Genomic DNA, 26467 nt, shown 5'->3' on the forward strand with positions numbered 1-26467 from the left:
TAAGGACTGTCACTGCATACTAAACCTAACATTAATGCATTGTGTATATATTACATAGGCATCCACAGTTTATTTTCATGGGAAAAATATCACATTAAGATATAATTTTAGCTTATTTATATTGCTGTTCTTTTCCTAAATATATTTGTCAGAACATTTTAGTTTTTAAATCTCAAACCTAAATACAATATCTCTGTCATTTCTAATTGTAAAAGTAATACACATTCATTGGAGGGATTTAGACAATATGAAAGGGTCTTGGGATTTCTAGTCTCCAATTCTGCACAGCTGCCCCACCTCTTTGTCCTTCATCCATGACTACTGTAGGTCCACCCACCATCTGCTAAGATAACACTGTGTCAAAGAAGGCTGCATCTTCTCAGGGGTCTTGAGTATAAATTACATGCCATAAACTTTATCTTTTTAAAAGTATAAAATCCAGTGTTTTATAGTATTTCATAAAGTTATGCAACAATCACCACCCTCTAACTCCAGAATATTTTCATTATCCCAGAGAGCAGTCACTTTCCTTCCCTTCTTCCCTCAAGTCCCTGGAAAACACTCATCTATCTTCTGTCTCTGGATTTGCCTAATGGAGACATTTCACATGAATGGAATCTTAAAATATGTGGCCTTTTGTGGTTGGGTTCTTTTAATTAGCATAGAGTTGTCAAGATTTGCTGATGGTGTTTTATAGAACATTATATATCGATATTACCATAATATTGAAGTCTAGTCATTGAAGCATTTCATCGTTTATTTAGGCCTTTAAGTATATGAAGCCATTTTAATATTTGCATTTTGCTCACATCAAATGACTGAAATCAAATTAAGTTAGTAATGATAGAAGCAAAAGATTTGCAGAACTATAAATTTAAATAAGAAGTTCCAAGCATAGGAAACACCTTGACTAAAGGCACAGGTAAGTATCATAGACTCTATCTAAATTCTGAATAACTCTGATTTAATTCTACAGGTATTTAACAGAATTTGTAAACCTAGGCAATGTTTCAGCTCTTCGAACTTTCAGAGTGTTGAGAGCTTTGAAAACTATTTCTGTAATCCCAGGTAAGAAGTAACTGGTGTGAAGCATTAGGTCACTCATAACTCCAACTCTCTGGGAGTTGTTCTTTGCTTGTGTGTGTGTGCGTGTGTTGTCACCGTGTTTGTGTATAAACTCCCCTATTACAGATATGTGACAGAGTTTGTGGACCTGGGCAATGTCTCAGCGTTGAGAACATTCAGAGTTCTCCGAGCTTTGAAAACAATTTCAGTCATTCCAGGTGAGAGTGGGGTTAAACACCAGGGCTGACTTTGATCTTTTGAAGGAAAAAACAATAAAAACTTAATCTTAAATAATTTTTCATTAAATTTGATCTCATGTTTTTCATAATTGTTATGAAAAGTCAGCCTTTGAGTTTAATCAATTGCATGAGTCTTAGAGGATGAAGATGGCCATTTGGTTCACATCTCAACTTGAAATTTTTCCTCCTGTTTAACAGTTTATTTTCCATTTTGCTTATCCAGGAATGAAAATTTCAATTTGTTTTACTGCTTTTCATAGAATGAAGAAAAGAGATACAAAAATATTAGCATGGGGAGGATTGCATGACACAATGCTTTTTTCTTTCCTCAACAAACCATTTCTTTACTGAAAACTTGTCACTGCATCCTGCAATTCAGCCTCTGTTTTGGTCATTATAAAGAGATGGTTTGTCTGGCAGACATTTACTGAGCTGACACAAGTTATTTTTTCAAGTGAGTGTGGCTGTGATTCGAGCAACCAAATTATTCATTTTGACTGGTTATTTTCTGGAAATATTTTGAAGTTTTTAGTCACTTGCTGTAATATACAGAAACAAAATATATAAAACAGCAGATCCCCCCTTTTGAGCTGGTAGACAATTTTTTTGAACTAGGTTATTTAAGATCATTGATTTGATTGAGTGCATGCGTTTCTAGGAAAGCTTGTATTTTGTTTTTGTTTTTCATTTAGAAACTTTATTTCATTTTGAACACCTTTTCTTCTCTGTATTCAGGCCTGAAAACCATCGTGGGGGCCCTGATCCAGTCTGTGAAAAAGCTCTCAGATGTCATGATCCTGACTGTGTTCTGTCTGAGCGTGTTTGCCCTGATTGGGCTGCAGCTCTTTATGGGCAACCTGAAGCATAAATGTGTACAGACTTCACTTGAAAACAATGAAACAATAGAAAACATATTGGATACCCTCGATGAAGAAGAATATGCAAGTAAGAATACCCTGTAGTTGCTAATAGGTTGAAATAAGGCTAAGAGCATTGTTCTCTTTTGGCAATGAAATGTTGCTTTCATTTTAATTATTTCAAAATCACTCAAATATACAGAAAGTTGCAAAAGTGTGAATTTTTATCTTGTATTTTCATAAATTTCCCTGGGTCTAGCAGTTCTAATATTGAGAACTTGGGATAGTTCCATAATTCTCCATTTCTATAAAATAAAAAAGAATAAACTTGGCTGTAGAGAAATAAGTTTAGCTATAAATTAATGATATTGACCATTAGATTTCATCATGAACTATGTATTTATATACTGTAGTTTTATTGTGTAGTTTATGCTTACATTTTTTATAGTATGATTTATTATATAATACTACAATTACATTTTATACTTGTATTATTCTTATAACATTATTAATCATGGTACAATGTCAATGATCACATATTAAAATATTTGTCTCAATATATTGCTAAAGATTTGTATAAGCAGAGAAATCTATTCAGCTTTATCCTATTATATTAAGCTCTATCCTCCTATTATAACCAATGATGTGTTTCACAGAGCTTTCTAATGGCTCCCCTCAATCTAGCTAATAGACCATTGAAGTTTAATTCCTCAGAACTTGTTCTGTAGGTATCATTTCAGATGATATGTATACACAGTCTCAGAAGTCTACTTAATTCACAAATGTATTTTTGAGTATCTTACAGAAAGCATAAATTGCATGTTTCCTAACAGTTATCTCCTACCACAGTTTCTTTCACCAAAGCTGATTAGTTTGAGTGAGAATGAAGTCTGGCAAGATTGTACTTTCTGTCTTAACACCTGCAGTGTGTCTGTATGATGTTACCTAATGAACCCATGAAAGATAATAGATAATTGAATCCAGAGGTAAAATGGACATGTAATTGCCTTAGATAGAAGGGGATCAGGGAGTAAAGGTCAGGTGTTAATTCTCCTTAAATAATAAAGAGTCATATACATCATTTTTTTTAACTCAGTGTGTTTTTCCTTCTCACTGAGAAATATAAAGGCAAATAAAATCTAGCTAATATAGGAAAAAACTGTAAATAAAGAAAACTGAAAAAAAGGAACCTAAAACAAGAAAACTGAAGATTTTCAAAGTAAAATTTTAATGTATCTTTTTTTACTAACAGTATTTGATAAGGAATTTAGCAAATTTTCCTTTCCTTTTTTATTTTTTTTAGCTTCTGATTTTATTAATAGGATCCTAAATTTTATTTATTTCCCAAAGACTTTACTTCTAATTTATATGCCATAAAAATTTATATATCTTACAGGTAATTGCTGACATTTATATTCTATTTTATGAATTGGTTTACAGCACTTACTTAAACTTGACTTTTTGTACTAGGATCACTATGTCCTTTTTTCAGAATCTTGGTCTCATTCCTGAGTTCATGATTTGAATGATTTTTAAAAACATTTTAGAATTACTATAAGCAATTTTTTTTTGAAAGGAGTAGTAAAAGCTCTTAGATTTTGCAGTGTTTCCTCATGTTGCATTTACATGTTGAGTGCATGACAACTTAGATAAGAGTGAAATTTTATACCACCATCTCCCTCAATTCTGTACATTAGTCTTGATTTTCCTCTGAAATATACTTTCACAGCAGAGATTACTGTGTTAAATCTGTTTGATTTCCCACCTGTTTTTTGTGTCATAGAAGCCTGATCTCACTGCAATATTTATTCAAGCATTCATTTATCGTGTCTGTTTATTGAATGCTTCCTTGAGCTAAGCATTGTACAAGTTTCTGGAGCTGCAGAGATGAGTATGGTAGCCTTAGACCCAGCATCCACAGAGCTTATCCTCTTGGGGGAATAAAAGAATTAAGGGAGGGGAACAGACAAATAGCAATATTATAAGTTATAATAAATGCTATGCAAAGAAAGTAAATCTCAAAAAAAAAAAAGAAAATAAATCTCGGGGGCAGAGATACCAACTAAATGAAAAGCCTTCTCTGAGGAGGTGGCATTTAAGCAGAGATCTGAAGGATAAGAAGAAGTCATAACACAGTGTAAGTGTATATGGAGGCTGTTCCTTGAGTTAGAAGGAAGAGCTTGTAGGAGAGCCCTAAGACTGGAAAGAGTGTGTATTTAAAGAATGGGAAGAGAAGAATGGGAAAACAGCAGTGTGGTTAGACTTTAGCAAAAGAGAGGCAGAATGGCAACAGAGAAAGTAAAGGAAAAAGGCAGGGGTCATTTCATGCAGGATATTTTAGCCCAAGGAAAGGAGTTTTGATTTTATTTTAAATGCAGTGGTTTTAATCACTTTTGCCATATGGAGAACTCACTGGGCAAGAATGGATGGTAGACTGAAATAGTGAAGATCAGTTAGGATGTTGTTTCTGTCATCCAAACAGGAAAAGATTGTGACTTCATCTTGAGTGAAATCAGAAAATGAAAAAGGTGTGTTCAAGATGACACCTATAAAACTCATGGATGGATTAAAGAGGAGAGGAGGGCTTGGGGATCTCATCTAGGTTTCTAGCCATAGTAACTGGATAGGTGGCAATGGGAAATGAGGGAAGAGTGGGCAGGCTTATTGGAGAAAGTCACAATTACCCAGTTAAAATTGAGAAGCCACTGGGACATCCAAATGGAGATAGAAAGTAGACAATTGGAGATTTAAGCATAGAGACCAGAGGAACTGCCTAGTTTGGAGATATATACTTCAAAGTATTCATCAAAAGGAAAAGATATGTACACAACTACCCACATCCTTCTGAAAACCCTGATGTTTATAAGTAGGTAGAAAATGGGCAATCTGTTTTTTAAAACAAATTTGGTGGTTAGAAGCTGCTCATCTCCACAACCCTAATGTCTGGAAGGCAGGTAGAGAGGAGTACCCCAAAGAAGGCATAGAGTGGCCAGTAAAGCAAGAAGCAAAGATATAAGTAAGGATGTCAAGAGAAGAAAGTAGATTGAGAAAAAGGGAATGCTTGTGTTGAATGATGCTGCAAGATCAAGGATTAAGGTTAAGGTCAAGGATGATGAGGATAGAGAAATGTACATTAGCTTAAACAACATGGAAATCATTAGTCACTTTCATGCAGAAATTTTAGTGGAGTCATAGGAGTACAGAGTTGGACTAAGGTGGTGACAGGGGTGAATAAGATAGCGGAACGAAAAGACAGTATGTGTAGACAGTTCTTCAAAGACATTTGTCTATAAGGGAATCAGAATAACAGTGACAGTGGCTGGCATTTTTTTAAAGGTGGATTTTGATAGAGATATTTTTCTAGCACTAAAAAGGAATGAGTAGTAAAATATGGATTAATAATAATTCAGGAGAGTAGGGAGAGGCAAGTCCTTGAGAAAGTGGAAGAGTGAAGGGGAGACATCTCCACCACTGAAGCAGGAGGAAAGATAGAGGAGCAGACTCCAGTGTTCATCAGAAGAGGATTAAGTCAAGCCCAGGGGTTTTTATTTCCACAGAAAAGTGTGAGATGTATCATTGGCTGGGAGTAACAGAAGAGGAATTCTTCTCTTCGTATTACATTCTCCCATTACATGTTAACCTTAAATTCTCTCGAGGCTAATTACCTTAATACTTTACTGTTTACTTGTTTAGGAATTATTTTCAAGTGTTCCACCAGACCAGCGTGAGCTTTCCCATTTCTTTCCCTTTCATCATTCATCTGCTGAATTGAATAGTTAGCCCTGCAGCATGCCTATACAGGCAGCTGTAGAGCCCACTTTTATAAAGCAACTCCTCCGTGACTGGCCAGTGTGAATCAATATTACTTTAAAGGATGACTCTAAAGTAATCTTTCCATAATAAAAAAATCTCAGAGATTTATGAATAAAAAGTTACATGATAACCTCCTCCATCCTCATTCTGCCATGTCCACCCTCCCTGAGGCACAGGATTTTTTTTTTTCTTTTAAAGCACAGTGTGAGAATTTTCTCCCCAAACTAAGAGGCTTTATTGCTTTGTGTCTTCTAAGATTTGTGTCTTCTGCATAAGGTAATGTCAGTCAATAAGTCGGTCAGTCTTACCTGAAGTTATTTAATAAGAGCTGCTGCTCTTTGAGTATTTATATAGAAAGTGTGGGGTACTGTGTTAAGTGTTTTACATGCAATATCATATTAGTACTATTCAACAGCTCTTTGAAGTAGGTGTTCCTATCCACATTTTACAAATGCAGTAGCTACATCATGAAGTGGTAAAACAATTCACTTACATAGGAAAGGGTAGAAGCAATATTCAAATTTAAGTACATCTGACTTCAGAGTCTTTGTTCTACTGTTACTCCAGAGGCTGCTAAAAATTAGATCTTTATTTATTTATTTTTTTTGACTTGAGCCAAATAGGAAGTTGAGCCCCTATTAAAATTGTTTTTGACCTTTATACCTTTACTATGTACTTTTGGATCAGCCTTCTGTATTAAGAGTAAGTTGTTATAGTGAATAAAGAAGAGTTATGAGTTCCTTTACACCTGAAAATGAGCACGAAGGGTACCGTGAGAGGGGAAAACATGCATTTATTTCAGTCCCAGGTCCTCAACATTCCAGAACTTAGTAAGTCGTAAGTCGATATTGATTAGTGCGTAAACAATGAGAGAATTTCAGAAAATATATTTCCTTCACTTATGGTTTTGCCTTGCCGATTCTTCCTCTTCTGGAAAACTTGGGGTCTTTTCCTTCTCTTGTCCCTACCCCCCACCCCTTACTCCACTTTCTCTCTGGGTTCACTCATCAGATCCCCTTGGCCTGACTGTAGCTGATACTTTCACTGACCTTAAGACATATCCATCCACTGACTTACTTGACACATATAATTAAATACCTAGTAATCATTTCAAACAAAGTACAGCTAAAACAGAGAGCCTGGTTTTCCTTCAGACCATTTCTTTGCCTCCGTCTTCCTTATCCTGTAACTGGTGCCACTCTGACCAGCTGATACATCGCCGTGTCCCCTCTCTTCCACACACCCCCATCATCACATCAGCACATCAGCACATCCTGTCACCTTTGTTCTCGCCCCTTCTCTCCGTATCCATGGCTACTCTCTGGAGCCCTGTCACCTCTCACTGTAGTCTCTTAGCTTGTATCCCTGCCTCCACACTTGCCCTCCCATTGTCCAGAGTCCACAAAGCAGCCACAGCAACATTATCTTGTATCTCTACTTCCATTACTTCCTATCATACTTAAAATCCAAACTGCTTTCCATGTCATGCAAAGCCTTGCCACGTGGCCCCTGCCTATCTCTGCCACCACAATACCCCCCACTCACTACACTGTAACTGGGCTGGCCATTTTGCTGTTTTGTCCCATATACCAATTTCATTTCTACCTTAGGGTTTTACCCTGTCAAGATGTCTCTTCATCAGGATCTTTGGGTAGCTGGCTTCTCTGTAGCACTTAGGTCCCAGTTTAAATGTCATCCCTTTAGAAAAGACTTCCCTGGCCACATTTTTGTCACACTTTCTTAATTTATTTTTTTAATGGCATCTTCCCCTATGTGAAAATCCTTTGTGTATTTATTTATGTACTTGTTAAGTGTTCTTCTCCATCCCTAGCCTCCACCCTTACCTGAGCATAAAGCTTCGTAAAACTGATGATCTTTTTTATCTTGTTTGTCATTGTATTCACTGCCTGGCCCATAATAGGTTATCAAGACATATTTGAGTGAGAATTTATAAGAATACAATAAATAAATGAATGCCTATTGCTGGACCTGAATATATTTGTAAATAGATCTGTTTTAGTTAACTTACCTGCTCAGCCACCCTGAAAGCTTACACTCCATAATGTGATGTTGTTCAATTTCTTCCTAAACAGAATATTTTTATTACTTGGAGGGATCCAAAGATGCTCTCCTTTGTGGTTTCAGCACCGATTCAGGGTATGTAATATTTGTTTCAATTTTAGCCTAAAGACTGAAAAAAAGAAAGAGCAATCTCAATCAGTTTGCTAAGAAGGACCTTTGATACTATGTTATTTTCTTATATTTCATGACATTATTTGACTCATTCTGTCCCACAGTGAGTCCAGACTTTAAAAAGATCATGGTTAATGCGTACTTTTGAAAGCAAGACATAGGTATGCTTGAATTAAAACAAGATGCAAGTCATATATATCTTAAGGAAGCAGGAAAAAAGTTACTTCCAAAAAACCCAACCAAAAGTTGTTTGGATAGTTTCTAGCCTTTCTTCTTTCTATAAAGAAGAGTGATAAAATCAACTTTTCTTTCCATCCCCAAATTCTACTCATTGTTCCGTCGAGTACTGTTCATAGGTGACAGAATGCAGTGACAGTTTGGCCACTCTAAACAAAAGGGTCCCATGGACTTGGGTAAAGGGTCCCATGGGTAAAAAGGGTCCCATGTCCCATGGACATGATACTATTTTAAGGTATCATATTTATGTAAGTACCTGCTGTTTCTCCCATACACCAACTTTATTTCTGCTGTAGGGCCTTTGTTCTTGCACTCTCCCTGCCCAGAGATCTCTTGACCAGGCTCTGTGTATACAGGGAACATAAAAATAAACAAGATAAAGTTGCTGCTCCCAAAGACACATCAGAACACCTTTTATCTGTCATCGTGGATACCAATCTACCAACTTTAAAAAGACAAAAAGTCTAATTATAAATCTCCATGAACTTATACAATTGCTATCTGTTGACAGTTGTTGATTCTAGTTCGCCTCAAGAATAATTTGGGGAAACTGTTTTATTAGAGACCTGTATATTAATATCAATCTCTGTGAATATAAGAATTGTTATATGATATCTAGTGAAAGTTTTCAAGTTTTGATGATTGTTGATGATGATACTAATAGCAGCTACCATTTATCAAATGTTTTTTAATGTACAGGAAGTAGATTAGGTAATTTGCATACATTATCTTTTTTAAACTTAAAAACAATCTTAACCTCTGGAAGTACATATTATTGTCTTGTCTCATGGAAAGAAGAAACTGGGCCTTGCAGAATTTAAGTAATTTGACAAAGTCAGCAACTAGTAAAAAGTAGGGATGGGGTTGAAACCCACTTCTTCCTGACTGCAAAAAGTCTGTTCTTAATCATTATTCAGTATTGTCCCCTAGAAAGGAATCTTGAGTTTTTGACTTCTCTGTAGTACTCTTCAACTTGCATCCTGAAGGTCCTCTGACGTATGATATTCTTTTTCACATGTAGTCAGTGTCCAGAAGGGTACACCTGTAGGAAGATTGGCAGAAACCCTGACTATGGCTACACGAGCTTCGACACTTTCAGCTGGGCCTTCTTAGCCTTGTTTCGGCTAATGACGCAGGATTACTGGGAAAACCTTTACCAACAGGTGAGTGCCAAGAGAAGCATTCATTGTATTCATTGCACGAAACAACTGATATATGCCCTAACCTGCTTTATGTATGAGATATTTTATTCAGTTTAGAATGGAGAAAACTCTGTTGTATTAGTCCTGTGTGTTCTATTTCTAGTACTATTAGAATGGATCATTCTTAAATCATAAATTATTTTCTTATCTTTTCTGGGCCTTTTGATCTCCAGATCTCTTTCCCTCTTTGTGAATGTAGCATCCCATGGGGTCCTAGGTAAATAACAAGACATATCCTATAACATTCTCTCATAGCGCTGCTGTACACGCTATGCTTCCGCATATGCCTCCCCGCTCACAGTGCTTTAAGTACCAGGCTCTCCTCTGCTCCTCATGCTGTGTTTTTTAACTACCTTAGACACTTGTTCTGGACTCGGTAGTATCTCCCCCAAATTCATATGTTGAAGTCCTAACTCCCAGTACCTTAGAATGACTATGTTTAGAGTTATGGCCCTTAAAGAGATAACTAAGTTAAAATGAAGGCCTTTCCAGGTAGCTCAGTGGTAAAGAATCCACCTGCCAATGTAGGAGATGTGGGTTCAATCCCTGGGTCGGGAAAAACCCCTGGAGAAGGAAATGGTAACCCATTCCAGTATGCTTGTCGGGAGAATCCCGTGGATAGAGGAGCCTGGCGGGCTGCAGTCCACGGGGAGGCAGAGTCAGACATGACTAAGCAACTGAGCACAAGTTAAAATGAGGCCACTTGGGTAGGTTCTAAACCGATCCAATGTTCTTATAAGAAGGAAACGTTAGGACATGAGTGAGACACCACACACACACACACAAAATGCTGAGTGAGGACTCAGAAGGCGGCCATCCATAAGCCAAGGAGAGAGGCCTCAGGAAAAGCCAAACCTGCCAACACTTTGATCTTGACTTTTCATCATCTAGACTATGAGAAAGTACACTTCTGTTGTGTAAGCTACCCAATTTATAGGATTTTGTTATGGCAGCCTGGGCAAACTAGAATAAGAATGGAAGACTCAGCTCATAGCCCTAAGTTTTCCTCTCCTAACTCAGCTGCAGATTACAGCATCCATCTCTTGTAGTGGGATTCTTCATTCACGTGGCGGTCTCCTCCAGCTTACATGTGATCTTCTTGGAACTGTGGGCTCTATCTTTTCACCTATATGTTATTAGCATCCCACCTCAAGAGAAAGGAGACCAAAAATGATTATTTTGTGTTACAAAAAATAATGAGTCACTTTTCTCAGATTGCCACAGGTTCTTCTTTTGGCCTGTTTTATGTCTGTTTCATTTCTGAGACTTTTATGAATGAATTACAGAAATTATATAGAAATCTTACTTCACAGGAAAAAATATGAAATATACAAATGACTGTTTAAGGATGCAAAAAGATACTCACCTTTACTGCAAATTAAAACTAGAGTGACATATAACTTTTCATCTCTTGGAATGACAAAGATCAAAAACCTGATCAAAAGGAAGATACTGTCTGATTAAGCTATGGGGAGGCAGATTTTCTCACACATTTCTGTGAACCGCTGGAGAGGGTAGCACGGGAGTTTCTATGAAAATTAAAATGAATATGCCTGTTGACTTAAGAATTCCACTACTAAGAATTTATCCAAAAGAAGAATTCAGTAACAACTGATACTGATAGCAAAGGGAATTGAGTTATTAGAGATAGGATAAAGAACCTTATTTTTCAGTTAATATCTGTTTGTACAATTTAATTTTTTACCATGTATTACATTAAAAAAATTTTAGTGTTAATTAAAAATATGTAAAAGTTGAATACATAAGTTCATTTAATAAGGCTATCTACCTTGTGATAACATAAACATTAACACTTAATATATCAGAATGTGATACTATAGAAATTGTCTAGTCCTATAATTTGAAAATGAGTAAAAATAGCTAGTTTTTGAGTAATTTTCAGACTATGGGAGAAAAAAATTCAGAGTTATTATTAAGCTTATAATAGTCTAGAATCATATTTCATTTTGGTACAGGCTTAGTACATTGCTATATCTTTTGTCCTGGAAAATTGTGTTTTAATACTGATTGTTTTCCATGAAGATACAGTTTTATTCCTTTATTTTTCTATACCATGAGACCATACAGAACTGCTCGATTTACCGTGCCTTAATAAGCCATTCCAGTTGAAATGATTTACTAAAAAAAGCCCTCTGTGTTATTAAAATAATGATCTCCTTTTTTGCTTAGACCCTCCGTGCTGCTGGGAAAACCTACATGATCTTCTTTGTTGTGGTGATTTTCCTGGGATCCTTTTATCTAATAAACTTGATCTTGGCTGTCGTTGCCATGGCCTATGAAGAACAGAACCAGGCAAACATTGAAGAAGCGAGGCAGAAAGAGTTCGAATTTCAACAGATGCTAGATCGACTTAAAAAAGAGCAAGAGGAAGCTGAGGTATTTTTATTTGGTTTAAAATTTTTCCTAGAAGTGAAAAGGCAAAGGGGAATAACAGAACCCCTGTGGTCTCTGTCTGACATTTCCCAAGGAGATTTTCCTTCCTGGATTCTTTCGTATAAACTGAATTTTCATTCTGGTGTGGTCAAAGGAAGCAATTCTGGATTGAGTTAGAATTGACATCTCTTCCATTCTACCTTCCCCCCTAATCAGCTCACTCCAGCATGGAGAATGTTCTAAGCTCTTTTTCCTAAACCTATTCCCCATGATTCCTCACTGTGTATGGTGTTAAGCAAAGTCCCGAAACATTTGATGTTATTTCCCCACAGTAACAATTGTACACATGTCCTTAGGGAGGATTATTTTGATACTAGAGTTAACAAATACACTGTGGAGTAGAAAGCAAATGGGCATCAGTTTTGCTTAAAGTTGCAAAAATTTTAAGGTAATGTGAGATGTTGAAAAAATCATACTTATGATTGTGGCCACTTTAAGTCACAAATTTTTGTGGATTTCTCCTCACTCCTCCCTCCGAAGGGGCACGTCAGTGGAAAAGTTTGAGGAGGTTTGTACTAAGAGAACCAAAATTTCGAATATTTTCCATGAGTTTGATGGTTTGTCCTAGTAAAATCTTTTCAAGAAATCTAACCTATTGGGAGAAAGTTAGTAATCTGTAATGCAGAGAAGCTTTTAGGCAGAAAAATGTTCAGTGTAATATTTTAATATTAAAAATCAGAAAGAATTTAAATTTGTAAAAATTAGAAAATGGCTAAGAGGATTACAGTATTTTTGTGTCTTGAAATATTATTCAGCCATAAAATGATGTGTTTTTAAGAATATTATGACAGGAAAAGGTGTTAATATAATAATATATTAAGTCATAGAATATAAAATTGAATATAAGATGTACATTAAAAATACATGAAGACTGAAAGACATGTTAATGCCAGTTATTCCTGGGATGTAGGATTGTATTTCTTGCTTTTTATTCACAATATCTTTAATTCCAAATTTTGTAAGGGTTGGAAGGTTTTATAAGGGTTTTTAATAATAAAAACTTAATTTTTGTAAAAGGGTTAGCACTAGGCTCTTGAAGGAATATCCTGGATAATCCCTAAAAGTGTCTTTTATTTTCTTGATATATTATTCTATAATGATTCATCTTATTTTAAAATAATTCTTTCTTCATTTAACTATAGAAGTGTGTGAATCTATTGATAATATTGAATTATATTGTGTGCCTGAACAACTTATACAAATGAATTATCTTGTCACATGGTTGATATGAGTTTTATGTGCCAGAATTATCTAAAGTTAAAACTTTTACATATACTATTTAAAATTGCTTTATTATAAGTATAGTAATAGTATATAATAGTTTAATTATGAAGCACAATATGGCTTTATTAACAATGCAGGAGAAGTGATAAATATATATTTTATAAGCTCTCTAATCATGATGCAAAGGAAACATTACTTCCCGTATGAGGGACATGATTATATGCACAGTATAATTAAATTTGTGGTAAAGAGGTGCATTTTGCAGTTCTTGGAATTGACTCACTGTGTGTGTGTTCTCTTGGTTCAACAGGCAATAGCATTAGCAGCAGCTGAATATACCAGCATTGGGAGAAGCAGAATAATGGGTCTCTCTGAGAGTTCTTCTGAGACATCCAAACTGAGCTCCAAAAGTGCTAAAGAAAGAAGAAACAGGAGAAAGAAAAAGAACCAAAAGAAACTCTCCAGTGGGGAAGAAAAGGGAGATGATGAGAAACTGTCCAAATCAGAATCTGAGGAGAGCATCAGGAGAAAAAGTTTCCACCTTGGTGTTGAAGGTCATAGGCGAGCACGTGAAAAAAGATTGTCTACCCCTAACCAGGTACCACTGACATCATCACGTGTATATTGCCAGAGGTGGGATCATAGAGTTCTATATGAGGGAAGGGCACTCAGGAGAAGAGTAAGTGACTTCATTAGTATGTTTTTAGGTAAAAACCTATTGATGACTGGGCATTTGTGGAAAGAACATAGATATATATAGTCTTCCATTTAAATTTGACCATTTTGAAGGAGCTTATAGTTTTAGGATTGTCATATCTTCTCCAATATAAATATCCAAAACACATGTTCATGAGAACCGATGTAGAAATGAAGAAATAATTTACAATATCAGTTACCTTTTCTTATTTTTATTGTCTTCATTTTGCAGTGCCTCATTGGTTAAAAACTAACCTCAGATTAGTTTTTTTCTTTTTTCACCAATGTAGGTACACCAGACTACTGTAGGTATCACCACTTTACAGTAGGTAGTCACCAAATGACTGTAGGTACACCAGATGACTGTAGGTAGTCACCACATGACCGCAGGTGGTCACCACTTTAGGGATCACCAGAATATCAGTCACCCAAACCTTACTGCCTTTACCCCAAAAGGTACCAGTCCCTAACATCTAGTCCCATTGTCTCTTACTTCTCCTTGTGTGGAATTTCTCTTTCCTTTTTTTTTTTTTTTTTTTGCCACTGACACCTCTGTATTTCAGAATTTCCTGCCTACAAACCTCCAGGAGCAATGAACTATTATTCCTGTTCTCTTTACACTTCTCTGGTTTCCACGGCACAGTCCCGTCAAATAATTTTTCTAAAACAAAGTAGTTTTCCTGCTCAACTTAAAACATAAAGAACAGACAAAAGCTGTGTTGAATAGCCACTGGCTGCAGAACAAGACCCACATCTTGTCAATGCTTTGATCTTGTCATGGCCTTGATCTCAGCCCCACTCTGGTCAACCTCCATGTCCTCTCAGCCCACCACAGTTGTTCCTGTCACCCCCATGCCCCATGTTTTCATGCCTTTTTACTTGGTGCACATGGTTTCCTCTTCCTCCTTGTTTTCCTCCTGGCATGGGACCACCCACTCTTTCCCCGTAGCTCAGGTGCCACCCATCCACAGAGTCGTCTGTTCTCTCTACTCCTCCCAATCTGCTCTTCAGGTACCCACTTAGAATTACTATCCTTTCCATCTATGTCGTTAAAATTTCTAGCTTCTGCTGCTTAAGTCTGTAGGACCCTACCAGATATACACAAAAGTAAAGGAATCCCTTCCTTCAAAGATTTCATAATCTAGTTGGGGAGATAGAACTTGAATGTAATATCGGTAAAAAAAAAAAAGCAAAACAAAACTATGACCAGAACAGTTCAAGCTAATTTTAAGGTAAAGACCTTATTATATGCATTTTCCATTACTCTCAATGCCTATCACCTTGTCCTTAACATAGTAAGCGCTAATGTTTATTGAATTAGATACATCCAAGGAATATGCAGTTTGATTTATATACATAGTTTATCTTGGACACAAGTCATGTAAATGTGACTTGTTTTCACCTCTTTGGTATTGGACAGCTTCTTTTCCATGTTCTAGTATTATTATGGGGGCTTCCCTAGTGGTTCAGCTGTAAAGAATCCACCTGCCAGTGCAGGAGACACGGGTTCAATCTCTGGGTGGGGAAGATCCCTTGGAGAAGGAAATGACAACGCACTCCACTATTCTTGCCTGGGAAATCCTACAGACAGAGGAGCCTGACGGGCTACAGTTCTTGGTTTCGCAAAAGAGTCAAACATGACTGAGTGACTAAACAACAACAAATATTTTTAAGACTTTGTAAATCCATTGGTATTAGAAAGTCTTTCTTAACAGACCTTAACGGAGCCCTCAGTATGCAGGATAGAGTTGCAAGCAATGGAATGCAAAGATGCATACAGTGTAGTCTTAGCCTCAAGAAAGTTTCAGTACTTAAGGAATGTAGGGGTTGATGTATGAACAGCTCGGTAACAGCTATTAGTATCAAATTCTTTTTTAAGTAATAATTTATTTATAGCGACATGAATGGTACAAAATGAGTGGAGAGAGAACTTGAGGCCAGAAGTGCAGAGAGTGATCACAGTAGCAGATAACGTTCTTGGTCCTGAAAAGATGAGCTTTTCCGGTCTCCTCTTTCCTTATGTGAAAGAATTTGTCGTTTTGCTGAATTTCTTTGTTTTTAAATATGTTTCTTTTAAACGCAGTACAGAGCCCTCTGCCCTCAGGTCAGTGGTCTTCATGGGAGCTCTAGGAAATGCATGCCTGCTTCAGCAGATACACATCACCTTTTATTTTCCCTGCAGTCACCACTCAGCATCCGTGGCTCCTTGTTTTCTGCAAGGCGGAGCAGCAGAACGAGTCTTTTCAGCTTCAAAGGTCGAGGAAGAGATATTGGATCTGAGACTGAATTTGCCGACGACGAACACAGCATCTTTGGCGACAACGAGAGCAGAAGGGGCTCCCTGTTTGTGCCCCACAGACCTCGGGAGCGGCGCAGCAGTAACATCAGCCAGGCCAGTAGGTCTCCCCCAGTGCTGCCAGTGAATGGGAAGATGCACAGCGCCGTCGACTGCAATGGCGTGGTCTCCCTGGTGGATGGACCCTCCGCCCTCATGCTCCCCAATGGACAGCTCCTGCCAGAGGTGATAATAGATAAGGCAACTTCTGATGACAGCGTAAGGACGTTTTAAATAGCTCAGGCATGGTTTGGCCCTTATTCTTGCATCCATCACTCTCTCTGCTGGAGGGGCCTTCTCTCTGGTCCTCTGAATGGCTCTGCATCTTGCAATACTTTTTATGCTAGAAACACACCTTTAACTGATTAATGTAATCCTTATACTATTGTTGTAGGTATCCAATTCTAAGATATTTAAAACCCCATTTGTGAAAAATGGTACTTATCTACGGATATTATACTTGATTATGAATTATCCCCTTAGGAAACAATCTATATATCAGCATAAAATGCATTGATAATGCTAACGTTATTAGTTGATAATAGGTTCCATGTCTGTAAGGAGATTTGGCTTATTTGCCACCTACCGCTGTTTTTTCAAGTCACTATATATACCTTGCTCTAAGGGATCTTATTTGAGTTCTTAATAATTAATAATAGTAATAATAATAGCAGACATGTTAGTATTTATAGCAGCCCTAGGAGGTGATATATTAATATCCCTTTTATACACCTGGGGAAACTGAGTCACGTGGAAATGAAACAATTTGTGCAAGGTCACTCAGCCAATAAATGGTAGTCCTGAAATTCAAAAAGAGGCTTCTATTTCTGAGCTTGTGCTTTTAACCACCACACTTTCTCTCCAGGATGTGGTGAACTTCTTAGGAATAATTTAGAGTAACTGATTTTCCCCCACACATAAATGAAACACACTGTTATCATTAAAAAAAAATACCAGAACTCTTCCATCTGAAATCTGTGAATAAAAACATAATATCCAAAATACATATGTAAATGCAAACATATACATATGAGACAAAAATAAAATACCTTTCCAAAACAACAGTTTCAAGAGTTTGGGAGTCATTGAGTGCTATGAGAAAAGGGTGTGATGAAGCTTGAAAGTGAGATCTTTCTGGTTTTGAAGTTTCTTGGTTACCTGTTAAGGTCACTCACCATGTTACATTGTGTTGCTTGATATCAGAAAGGCTTTGACTAACCTAGTAAGCTCTGAACTCGTGCCACCTATTCATAAATCATATTTGCAGACAATGAAATGTTTTAAGTGAGAATGAAGTTCCATCAAAGCCATGGCCACACATATATTTTCATTTCAATGCATGCATGTGCTTTTAGGTCATATGTGACCTCTGTGCTTGCATGATATAGCTTCAGCCCTCTGTGAAGGTGTTTTTCTTATCAAATAAGCATGTTAAATTTCCATGGAATCATATCTTTGTTGTGTTTTGCTTTTCGATAATGTGTATTACCTATAAAAGATTATATAATGTGTATCAGATTTAGAGGTTATTTCCTATTTTTAAATGAAATGTTTCACTTAATACTTAGTTTTACCACAGAAAAATCATTGTCGTTCTAAATTCTAAGACTAAAACTACAGAACTGGAGTAATTAGTGGATACTTTATAATTCAATAGAAATAAATGCAAAACATAATAGCGTGAAATAATGTACAGTTTAGATGAAAAAATTGCATGAGAAATAATATAACCTTGACACCTGAGACTGTCTGCATGGAGAAAAAAATTATTTAATCAACACAGCTATTTGTTTGACTTAGGGAGAAAAGAAATCTCTGCTTCTAGAAAGTCAGTAAATTAGAGAGTATATCAGCTAAAACATGGTTATAGAGAGATCTATGTAAGAAGTCACCTCCAGATATGTGTGTATATGTTCTTGCACATATATGGGCACATATATGTGTCCTTGCACATGTATGCATGTCCGTCCATACACATATACACACATACATGTATTTATGCCTGTTTGTCTACATTTTAATATACAAGCATATATAACTATATCTAAACAACTATATTTTACAACTCTAAATCTGTATATCTATTATATGTTTGTAGAATGGTGTGTGTATGTATACACATATATATGCATACCACATATAAGTAGACAGATAATAAATATAAAGTTGTATGGTTGTTTATATGCATATATGTGTATGTGTGTGTGTATTGTTGGCCTGCACTGAACTGGCACAGTGTTTTAACTTTGAATTAGTTGCCAAGATTTAGAAATAAGACATCTTTACATAAAAATGGGTATACCTGGTAAGACTGAGCTCGTATTCCTGCATGGCATCAATCCTTTGGAGCCTCTTTCAGATGGAGCTTACATTCTCCACTCTGCTACAGTTTCCACCTGTCTTAATCATCGTTTTCCTACTGAGTCATTCATCTTGATAGACTCAGAGCAGTTCTTGAGATCTGCTTTGGCATGAGAAACAGTCATTACCATTGCCCTGTTATTGCTGTACCCCAACAAAGAATAATTACAGAAGTTTATCAGAGAACACTGAAGTTCTTCTTTTACACACACACACACACACACACACACACACCATTGCAACACTTATTTAGCTGTTTTCATGTTAGGACTCTTACATAGTAAAGCTATCTGAATAAAGTGGAGACCCAGAAAGATAGATAATGATAGTGATTATAACAATGAAAGCAGCTCATTTTAGTTTTTATTTCCTTAGCATTAAGCCATTTAACCCTCATAACGAGATTTTGAGGCAAGTACTGTGATTATTTCCGTTTCACCAATGACGAGATGGAGACAGAGAGGTTAAGTAACTCTCCCATGATGCACAGCCAGTAAGTGGTAGAGCCATGACTCAGATCAACAGTCTAGACTCTAACTACTCACTGCAACTTTGTGAGCAAGATTTTAGTTTCTACCTACAATTTATTGAAATTCCATTCTTAAAACTGTAATTAATCATCTTTTTTTTTTCCCCAGGGTACAACCCATCAAATACACAAGAAAAGACGTCACAGTTCTTACCTCCTTTCTGAGGATATGTTGAATGACCCCAATCTCAGACAAAGGGCAATGAGTAGGGCAAGCATATTAACAAACACTGTAGAAGGTATGGAATAACATTCTCTTAACCATACAGATTGTTAAACAAAATTCAGGTAAGTCCTGGTCAGTCTTAAATAGATACAGCAAGTACTTAGGAAGAAGTCAAAGAATATAAAATGGTGATAAGCAATGGTAAGACTAACCGATAGATACTACTGGAATTGTCTCTAGTGCTTAAAAAGTGGATAAAGTTCTTTGTGATTAAAGACAGGCTTTGGGTTATAATGACCTTTCAAAAATAAATAGCTTTATGGTACTAAATGAAGAAAGTGAGGGTGGCCCAGGGCTATGTGACTCTCTTATTGTATACTCAGAAATCTTACCTAGTCTCTCGAAATTGATCATTTTTCTAACAGGCAAGAGAACAATACCAACTTCCAGATTCTGTAACTTTCTGCTTCTGAGAACATTCTATAAAATTGTAAAATAGTAATATGTGACACAACATCTGTCAAGATAGTGATGCATAGCACTAGAGAAAGCAGTTTAGAGAATATGATGTGAACAGTAGTGATCAGCCAAAGAGTGGCAATTTCAACAATGTATTGGCACCCACCCTCTCTCCCCACAACATGCCTCTGGTTCCACCTTGTCCACGGGCTACCACCTCATCCCCCAACACACCCATGATGGACCCAGACAGAGTTTTCATCCACCTCCTAAATTTATGATGAGAACTAAATGGGCTAATGGTGTGTGCTACCTATTGCATGAATAGCTCTATAAATTATTTCTAGTCTCTTGGTCCTGGGATTATTTTCACCTGTGAGCTGGCAAAAACTTTTCCTGTAGAGAATAGAAGTGTGTTATTATTGTAATGGGATTCAGGGCATAGGGGAATGTATATACTGGGGGGTGTGTGTGTGTGTGTATGTATATGTATTGGTTTATATACATTTATCTTAAATATATACATTATCTGAATTAAGAAAGCATCAATTCTTTTGTTTAACATCATATGTTAAGTGCTTGTTTCTCTCAGAGATACCCATATATGCTCTCATTCATTAATTTCACTGCCTTCTTCTTAGGATTGATCTGATAAATGAATGCATGATATAAGATTTTTATGTTATATGCTATGCTCTCATAGAAAGAATATTGTTAAACTTACAAAGTATAAAGCAGAAGACTTGTTTCAATGTTAAAGGGTACTGCTGATGTGTATCTGGTTAGGAATAAAATATATAATATGTAATGATTAACTTGGTGTTCTCTGTGGTTATTTTCTTCCAGAACTTGAGGAGTCCAGACAGAAATGTCCACCTTGGTGGTACAGATTTGCACACACATTCTTGATCTGGAATTGCTCTCCATATTGGATAAAATTCAAAAAATGTATCTATTTTATTGTAATGGATCCTTTTGTAGATCTTGCTATTACTATTTGCATAGTTTTAAACACACTGTTCATGGCTATGGAACATCACCCAATGACTGAGGAATTCAAAAATGTGCTCGCTGTGGGAAATTTGGTAAGTCTGTTAACGTGTATTATGACCCAGAACATCTCTCTTTGGTTGTCCTGATTATCATTCCTTTTTTTTTAAAGTCAGATGGATATTTAGCTAGGTAGTTATGCATGCTCAGAATTCACAATGTGAATCATTGTACAGAGACAAGTTTCTGGTGATAAACACTATCTTAAAGTAATTGTGCAGGCATATTGAGGTCTATGGATAACAGCATTATCTCCATAAGGGGTCACCATCTTGGGAGTAAATGTGTGTTTGTTTTCTGCCAGGCATGTCTGTTAGCAGCAACACTTTGAAAACTTGATACTTTCCTACCCATTTTATAATTATATGGCAGCTTACTTGTGAGTACATACCCTACAAGTTTTCAGAAAAACTATGGATACTTTGTTTTGACATATAGGTAAAGGATTCAGGCCTTTGGAATCCCAAAGTCCTTAGTTTGAGTCCTGGTTTTGCCTCCTAGTAGTTACATGACCTTGGGGAAAAATGTTAATATTTATAATCTTTCATTTTCTCATTTATGTAATAGTAATGGTTTCTTTATAAAATAATATTTTTATCTTAATATAACAATAATGCTTTATTTATATTCAATATATAGATAAAATTAATGCGTATTTATTAATATTTATTGAGAGGAATGAAGACTTCCTACTTATTAGCCAGGCATATAGTAAGTACTTAAACCTGTTTTCATCAGTCATCACCATCATAATTGTAATCATCATGCTTTCTTTTTTTTTTAAATTTTTGTTGGAGTATAGTTGATTTACAATGTTGTGTTATTTCTGCTTTACAGCAGAGTGAATCAGTTACACACATAACGTGTATCTACCTTTTGTTATTTCCTATGTAGGTCGTAATAGAGTATTAGGCAGAGCTTCCTGTGCTACACAGTAGCTCCTTATTAATTATCTGTTTTTTATAATCATCATGCTTTCAGTGAATCAGCAGAAACAAGCCTTAAGGACAAGAATATTTAGAAGTCAAAATGATTAAACTGGACACAGAAGATATAACGGCAGCCTAGAGGGGATCTGTAAGCTTCAGGAAGATGTAGGATTCTGTTAGGAAGGTTGATGCCAGAGTGATCTCTTAAATGGGCAGTGGTGATCACACTCAGTTAATGCCTTATGGCAAACAGAAAGTGCTCATTTACAGCAATCTGCATAACCAGGCAGAAGTTCTATTTCACAGCCAGAACGTCCCAATGTGTGACTCTTCATCAATCATGAACATCTCTGGATGTCTCTGCAAAATGTCTGTATGAGATAATTTTGCTTTTGCCATGGTCCCAAATCAATTGATATTTGAAGTCAAAGAGTGTTTCTGAGTTGGTCTTCTCTCCAAATTTCTTACACTCATTTCAAGGCAGGATGTTTAAAACTCATGTGCCCTGACTTAGCATTCTTCTTTCTATTCCTAATTGCAAAAGGGCAGGATCATCTAGTTTCTAATTGTTGCTAGAGGTCAGATCATGAAAACCAGTACCTTCTCACTGAGTTGTCTGTATTACTGTGAATCCAAAAATGATCCATCATGTTTTCTTGTCTGTAACTACAGTCCCAATCTGGGTGCTCCCTGCTAGTCTTCTTGATGACGTATTATTTTACAAATGACTCACAGTTATAGAGTTAACCTTTTCCCTTTGAACGTTCTTTGTTCAGTTTCTTTGAATCAAATTGTACCCAAGTGATTTATAAGACTTTTGCTGTTGCCTTTTTAATTGAGTCCTTTTGATGCCATGTCATAAATTAAGGATGTTCTGTGATATACTTTTGTGTCAAAGCTTTGGAAATCTTTGGGGCTGCACTGGTGGCTCAGAGGATAAAGAATTTGCCTGCAATGCAGGAGCCCTGAGTTCAACCCCTGGGTTGGGAATCCCCTGGAAAAGGGAATTGCTACCCACCCCAGTATTCTTGCCTGGAGAATTCCATGGACCGAGGAGCCTGGCAGGCTGCAGTCCATCAGGTCACAAAGAATCAGACATGACTAAGTGACTAACATTTTCACTTTGGAAATCTTACTTTAGCTGCCACTATATTGATTAAATACTTTTCCCTCTTCTACTGATAAATCTTTGGGGTGAAACAACTTTTTCCTTACTACTCTAAGAGCAATCAGAACAACAAAAAAAAAGACTGGCTCAAAATTTCAGTATCAATATGTTTCATTTTTACTATCTTCCAGAATAACTTGTTGACATAAGCTATTTAATAAATGTTTTACAAAGAGTGCCTATCCTAACAAACACATGAAAAGATGCTCAACATCACTCATTATCAGAGAAATGCAAATCAAAACCACAATGAGGTACCATTACATGCCAGTCAGGATGGCTGCTATCCAAAAGTCTACAAGCAATAAATGCTGGACAGGGTGTGGAGAAAAGGGAACCCTCTTACACTGTTGGTGGGAATGCAAACTAGTACAGCCACTATGGAGAACAGTGTGGAGATTTCTTAAAAAACTGGAAATAGAACTGCCATATGACCCAGCAATCCCACTTCTGGGCATACACACTGAGGAAACCAGATCTGAAAGAGACACGTGCACCCCAATGTTCATCGCAGCACTGTTTATAATAGCCAGGACATGGAAGCAACCTAGATGCCCATCAGCAGACGAATGGATAAGGAAGCTGTGGTACATATACACTATGGAATATTACTCAGCCATTAAAAAGAATTCACTTGAGTCAGTTCTAATGAGATGGATGAAACTGGAGCCCATTATACAGAGTGAAGTAAGCCAGAAAGATAAAGACCAATACAGTATACTAACACATATATATGGAATTTAAAAAGATGGGAATGATAACCCTGTATGCAAAACAGAAAAAGAGACACAGATGTACAAAACAGACTTTTAGACTATGGGAGAAGGCGAGGGTGGGATGTTCTGAGAGAATAGCATTGAAACAAGTATACTATCAAGGGTGAAACAGATCACCATCCCAGGTTGGATGCATGAGACAAGTGCTCAGGGCTGGTGCACTGGGAAGACCCAGAGGGATGGGATGGGGAGGGAGGTGGGAGGGGGGATTGGGATGGGGAACACATGTAACTCCATGGCTGATTCATGTCAATAATGGCAAAAACCACTACAATATTGTAAAGTAATTAGCCTCCAACTAATAAAAATAAATGAAAAAAAAAAAGAGTGCCTATCTTAATTTTCAAAGGTTTTATGTATCAGAGATTTTAGTGTGCCCTTCTAAAATGCTCTCTAAAGGTGATGAAAACTGATAGGAGAGTTAGAGCTTAACTGTTCGATGCTTATAGCTATAGGAATAGTGATAGTTGGTTTATAGGATTAAATGAAATAATAATATATGTTTATAAAGTATCTTTATAAAGCACCTTGTCTGAAACACAGTAAATGCTACACAGATAGTCATTATCATCATTAGGTTGCTTTCATACCTTTTAATAATGCTAGAAATATATTTTATTTCTCATGTAGGTCTTTACTGGCATCTTTGCAGCTGAAATGGTTTTAAAACTAATTGCCATGGATCCATATGAGTATTTCCAAGTAGGATGGAATATTTTTGATAGTCTTATTGTGACCTTAAGCTTAGTGGAACTTTTTCTAGCAGATGTGGAAGGATTGTCAGTTCTACGATCATTCAGACTGGTAAATATAGACCAACCTTGCCTTTATATTCTATATATAAAGGGGTGTATCTTTGGTTTTACATTACTATTTTTTTTAACTTTTGGAGATGTGATTCAAAATATAAGATTAGATCTCAGTAGCTAGTAAAATGAAGTTCCTTTAGTAGCAAATGCACTTAAAGAGCTCAAAAATATTTGAATGTTTTAATTTTGGGGTCTTGATAACATATTCAGTTGTATATGCTAGTATAATGATAGGGCAGTAATTTATATCACAATAAGAAGCTTATGGTTTGTAAAACTTCAATCATTATAATATGTTCATAACTTTGTGGATTTCATAAAGATTATCCCCTCAAAATTGTTGTCTGATGTCAAAAATATTAAAAAAATAATGACTTTTTAATGCTTTTCCCTCTAATTTATTGAACTTTCTCCTTATGTCGGCATGAAAAAATTATGAAAGTATCAGAAAATAGAATTAAGGATAAATGACCAATTCTAAAGGATATAATATTTGATACTGTGATAAGAGATTTCCATAACTATCCTGAACTAAAATTGCAGTTCCTTCAAAATATGTGTAGTAATTGTACAGTGGCAAATATAACAAAATAATAGGAATATTGACAGTAGATTAAAAGTTAATAATAAAAATAATTGATTTTACCAGGTAATGATAATATTTTAGAATTAAATTTTGGAACAAAGTTTAAGACTGGAAACATTGAGAACTTTTTCATAAAAACTGATAATGAGTTTTGTGTTTACTCTTAGCTCCGAGTTTTCAAGTTAGCAAAGTCTTGGCCAACACTGAACATGCTGATCAAGATCATTGGCAATTCAGTGGGGGCTCTGGGAAACCTAACCTTGGTGTTGGCCATCATCGTCTTCATTTTTGCTGTGGTTGGCATGCAGCTCTTTGGTAAGAGCTACAAAGAATGTGTCTGCAAGATCAATGAAAACTGCAAACTCCCCCGCTGGCACATGAATGACTTCTTCCACTCCTTCCTGATTGTGTTCCGGGTGCTGTGTGGAGAGTGGATAGAGACCATGTGGGACTGCATGGAGGTTGCTGGTCAAGCCATGTGCCTCATTGTTTACATGATGGTCATGGTCATTGGAAACCTGGTGGTATGTAATCACCTGTTCATACATTTAAAATTCTCCATAGAAAATTATTATATGATGATATGATCATTTATTTTTATAATTATAGGATTAATTAGGTCTAAAGCCATTAATTGTAATAGAATATTGACTATTTTAATCCAGTGAAGAACAGAAAAGATAATGAATTATTGTCTTAATTTCTCTGCCAGATAATGCTTATTTATAGCTTTCACAATGTTTATTTTAATGGAAAGTTTTCATTTTTTTTTTTTTTTTTGGGAAAGTTTTCATTTTTCTACTTCTTTCATTTTGATAGTAATGTCATATAAATTAATCCATGGTTTTCAGATCTCTTAAATGTTGATTCAAACATGAAGCCATGCTAGTAAACAGAATATGATTAACTTAATAATAACAAAATGAATTTATAATGGAACAAGGCAAATGGAAGGCCTAGTCCTGCTGTGTATAGTCATATATAAGACTAGCATCTATAACAAGTATCAACAAACTCTATGGCCCAAGGGCCAAATCCTGCACACTGCCTGTTTTTGTTTGATTCCTGCAAAGCTAAAATGTTTTCTACATTTAAAAAATAGTTTAAAAATATAAAGAAAAATATTTTTTGGCACAGGGAAATTAAATGAAATTCAAATTACAGTTTCTATAAGCAAAATTTATTGAAAACAGATACGCTTATTCATTTTCATGTTGTCGGTGGCTGTTTTACTCTGCATGGACAGAGATCCTCTGTCCTACAAAGCCTAAATAATTTACCACCTGGCCCTTTTACAGAAAAAGTTTGCCCACCACTAC

At 36.2% G+C, this 26467-nt stretch overlaps 1 protein-coding gene and 1 long non-coding RNA gene across 3 annotated transcripts in view; one reads left to right on the forward strand and one right to left on the reverse strand.

Moving 5' to 3' along the window:
* SCN9A (sodium voltage-gated channel alpha subunit 9) overlaps positions 1 to 26467 on the forward strand; it is a 164581-nt gene that overhangs the window by 80374 nt on the left and 57740 nt on the right. The window contains exons 6-16 of the mRNA XM_043894409.1: positions 977 to 1068; positions 2040 to 2249; positions 8068 to 8131; positions 9426 to 9567; positions 11797 to 12003; positions 13595 to 13882; positions 16163 to 16534; positions 19315 to 19444; positions 20677 to 20915; positions 24384 to 24557; positions 25316 to 25672. Of these exons, the coding sequence (XP_043750344.1) occupies positions 977 to 1068; positions 2040 to 2249; positions 8068 to 8131; positions 9426 to 9567; positions 11797 to 12003; positions 13595 to 13882; positions 16163 to 16534; positions 19315 to 19444; positions 20677 to 20915; positions 24384 to 24557; positions 25316 to 25672 (2275 nt within the window). The remainder of the gene's footprint in view (positions 1 to 976; positions 1069 to 2039; positions 2250 to 8067; positions 8132 to 9425; positions 9568 to 11796; positions 12004 to 13594; positions 13883 to 16162; positions 16535 to 19314; positions 19445 to 20676; positions 20916 to 24383; positions 24558 to 25315; positions 25673 to 26467) is intronic.
* Positions 1 to 26467, reverse strand: part of LOC122688413 — a 173688-nt gene that overhangs the window by 48966 nt on the left and 98255 nt on the right. The window contains exons 3-5 of one of the 2 annotated variants that reach the window (XR_006339438.1): positions 8661 to 8748; positions 8004 to 8165; positions 2378 to 2466 (exon numbers count right to left, since the gene is read on the reverse strand). This is a non-coding gene — a long non-coding RNA (uncharacterized LOC122688413). Of the gene's footprint in view, positions 1 to 2377; positions 2467 to 8003; positions 8166 to 8660; positions 8749 to 26467 lie in introns of those variants that run through there. The other variant, XR_006339439.1, reaches the window with a different exon arrangement.

This window comes from Cervus elaphus, chromosome 33 (genome assembly GCF_910594005.1).
Source record: "Cervus elaphus chromosome 33, mCerEla1.1, whole genome shotgun sequence".
NCBI lineage: Eukaryota > Metazoa > Chordata > Mammalia > Artiodactyla > Cervidae > Cervus > Cervus elaphus.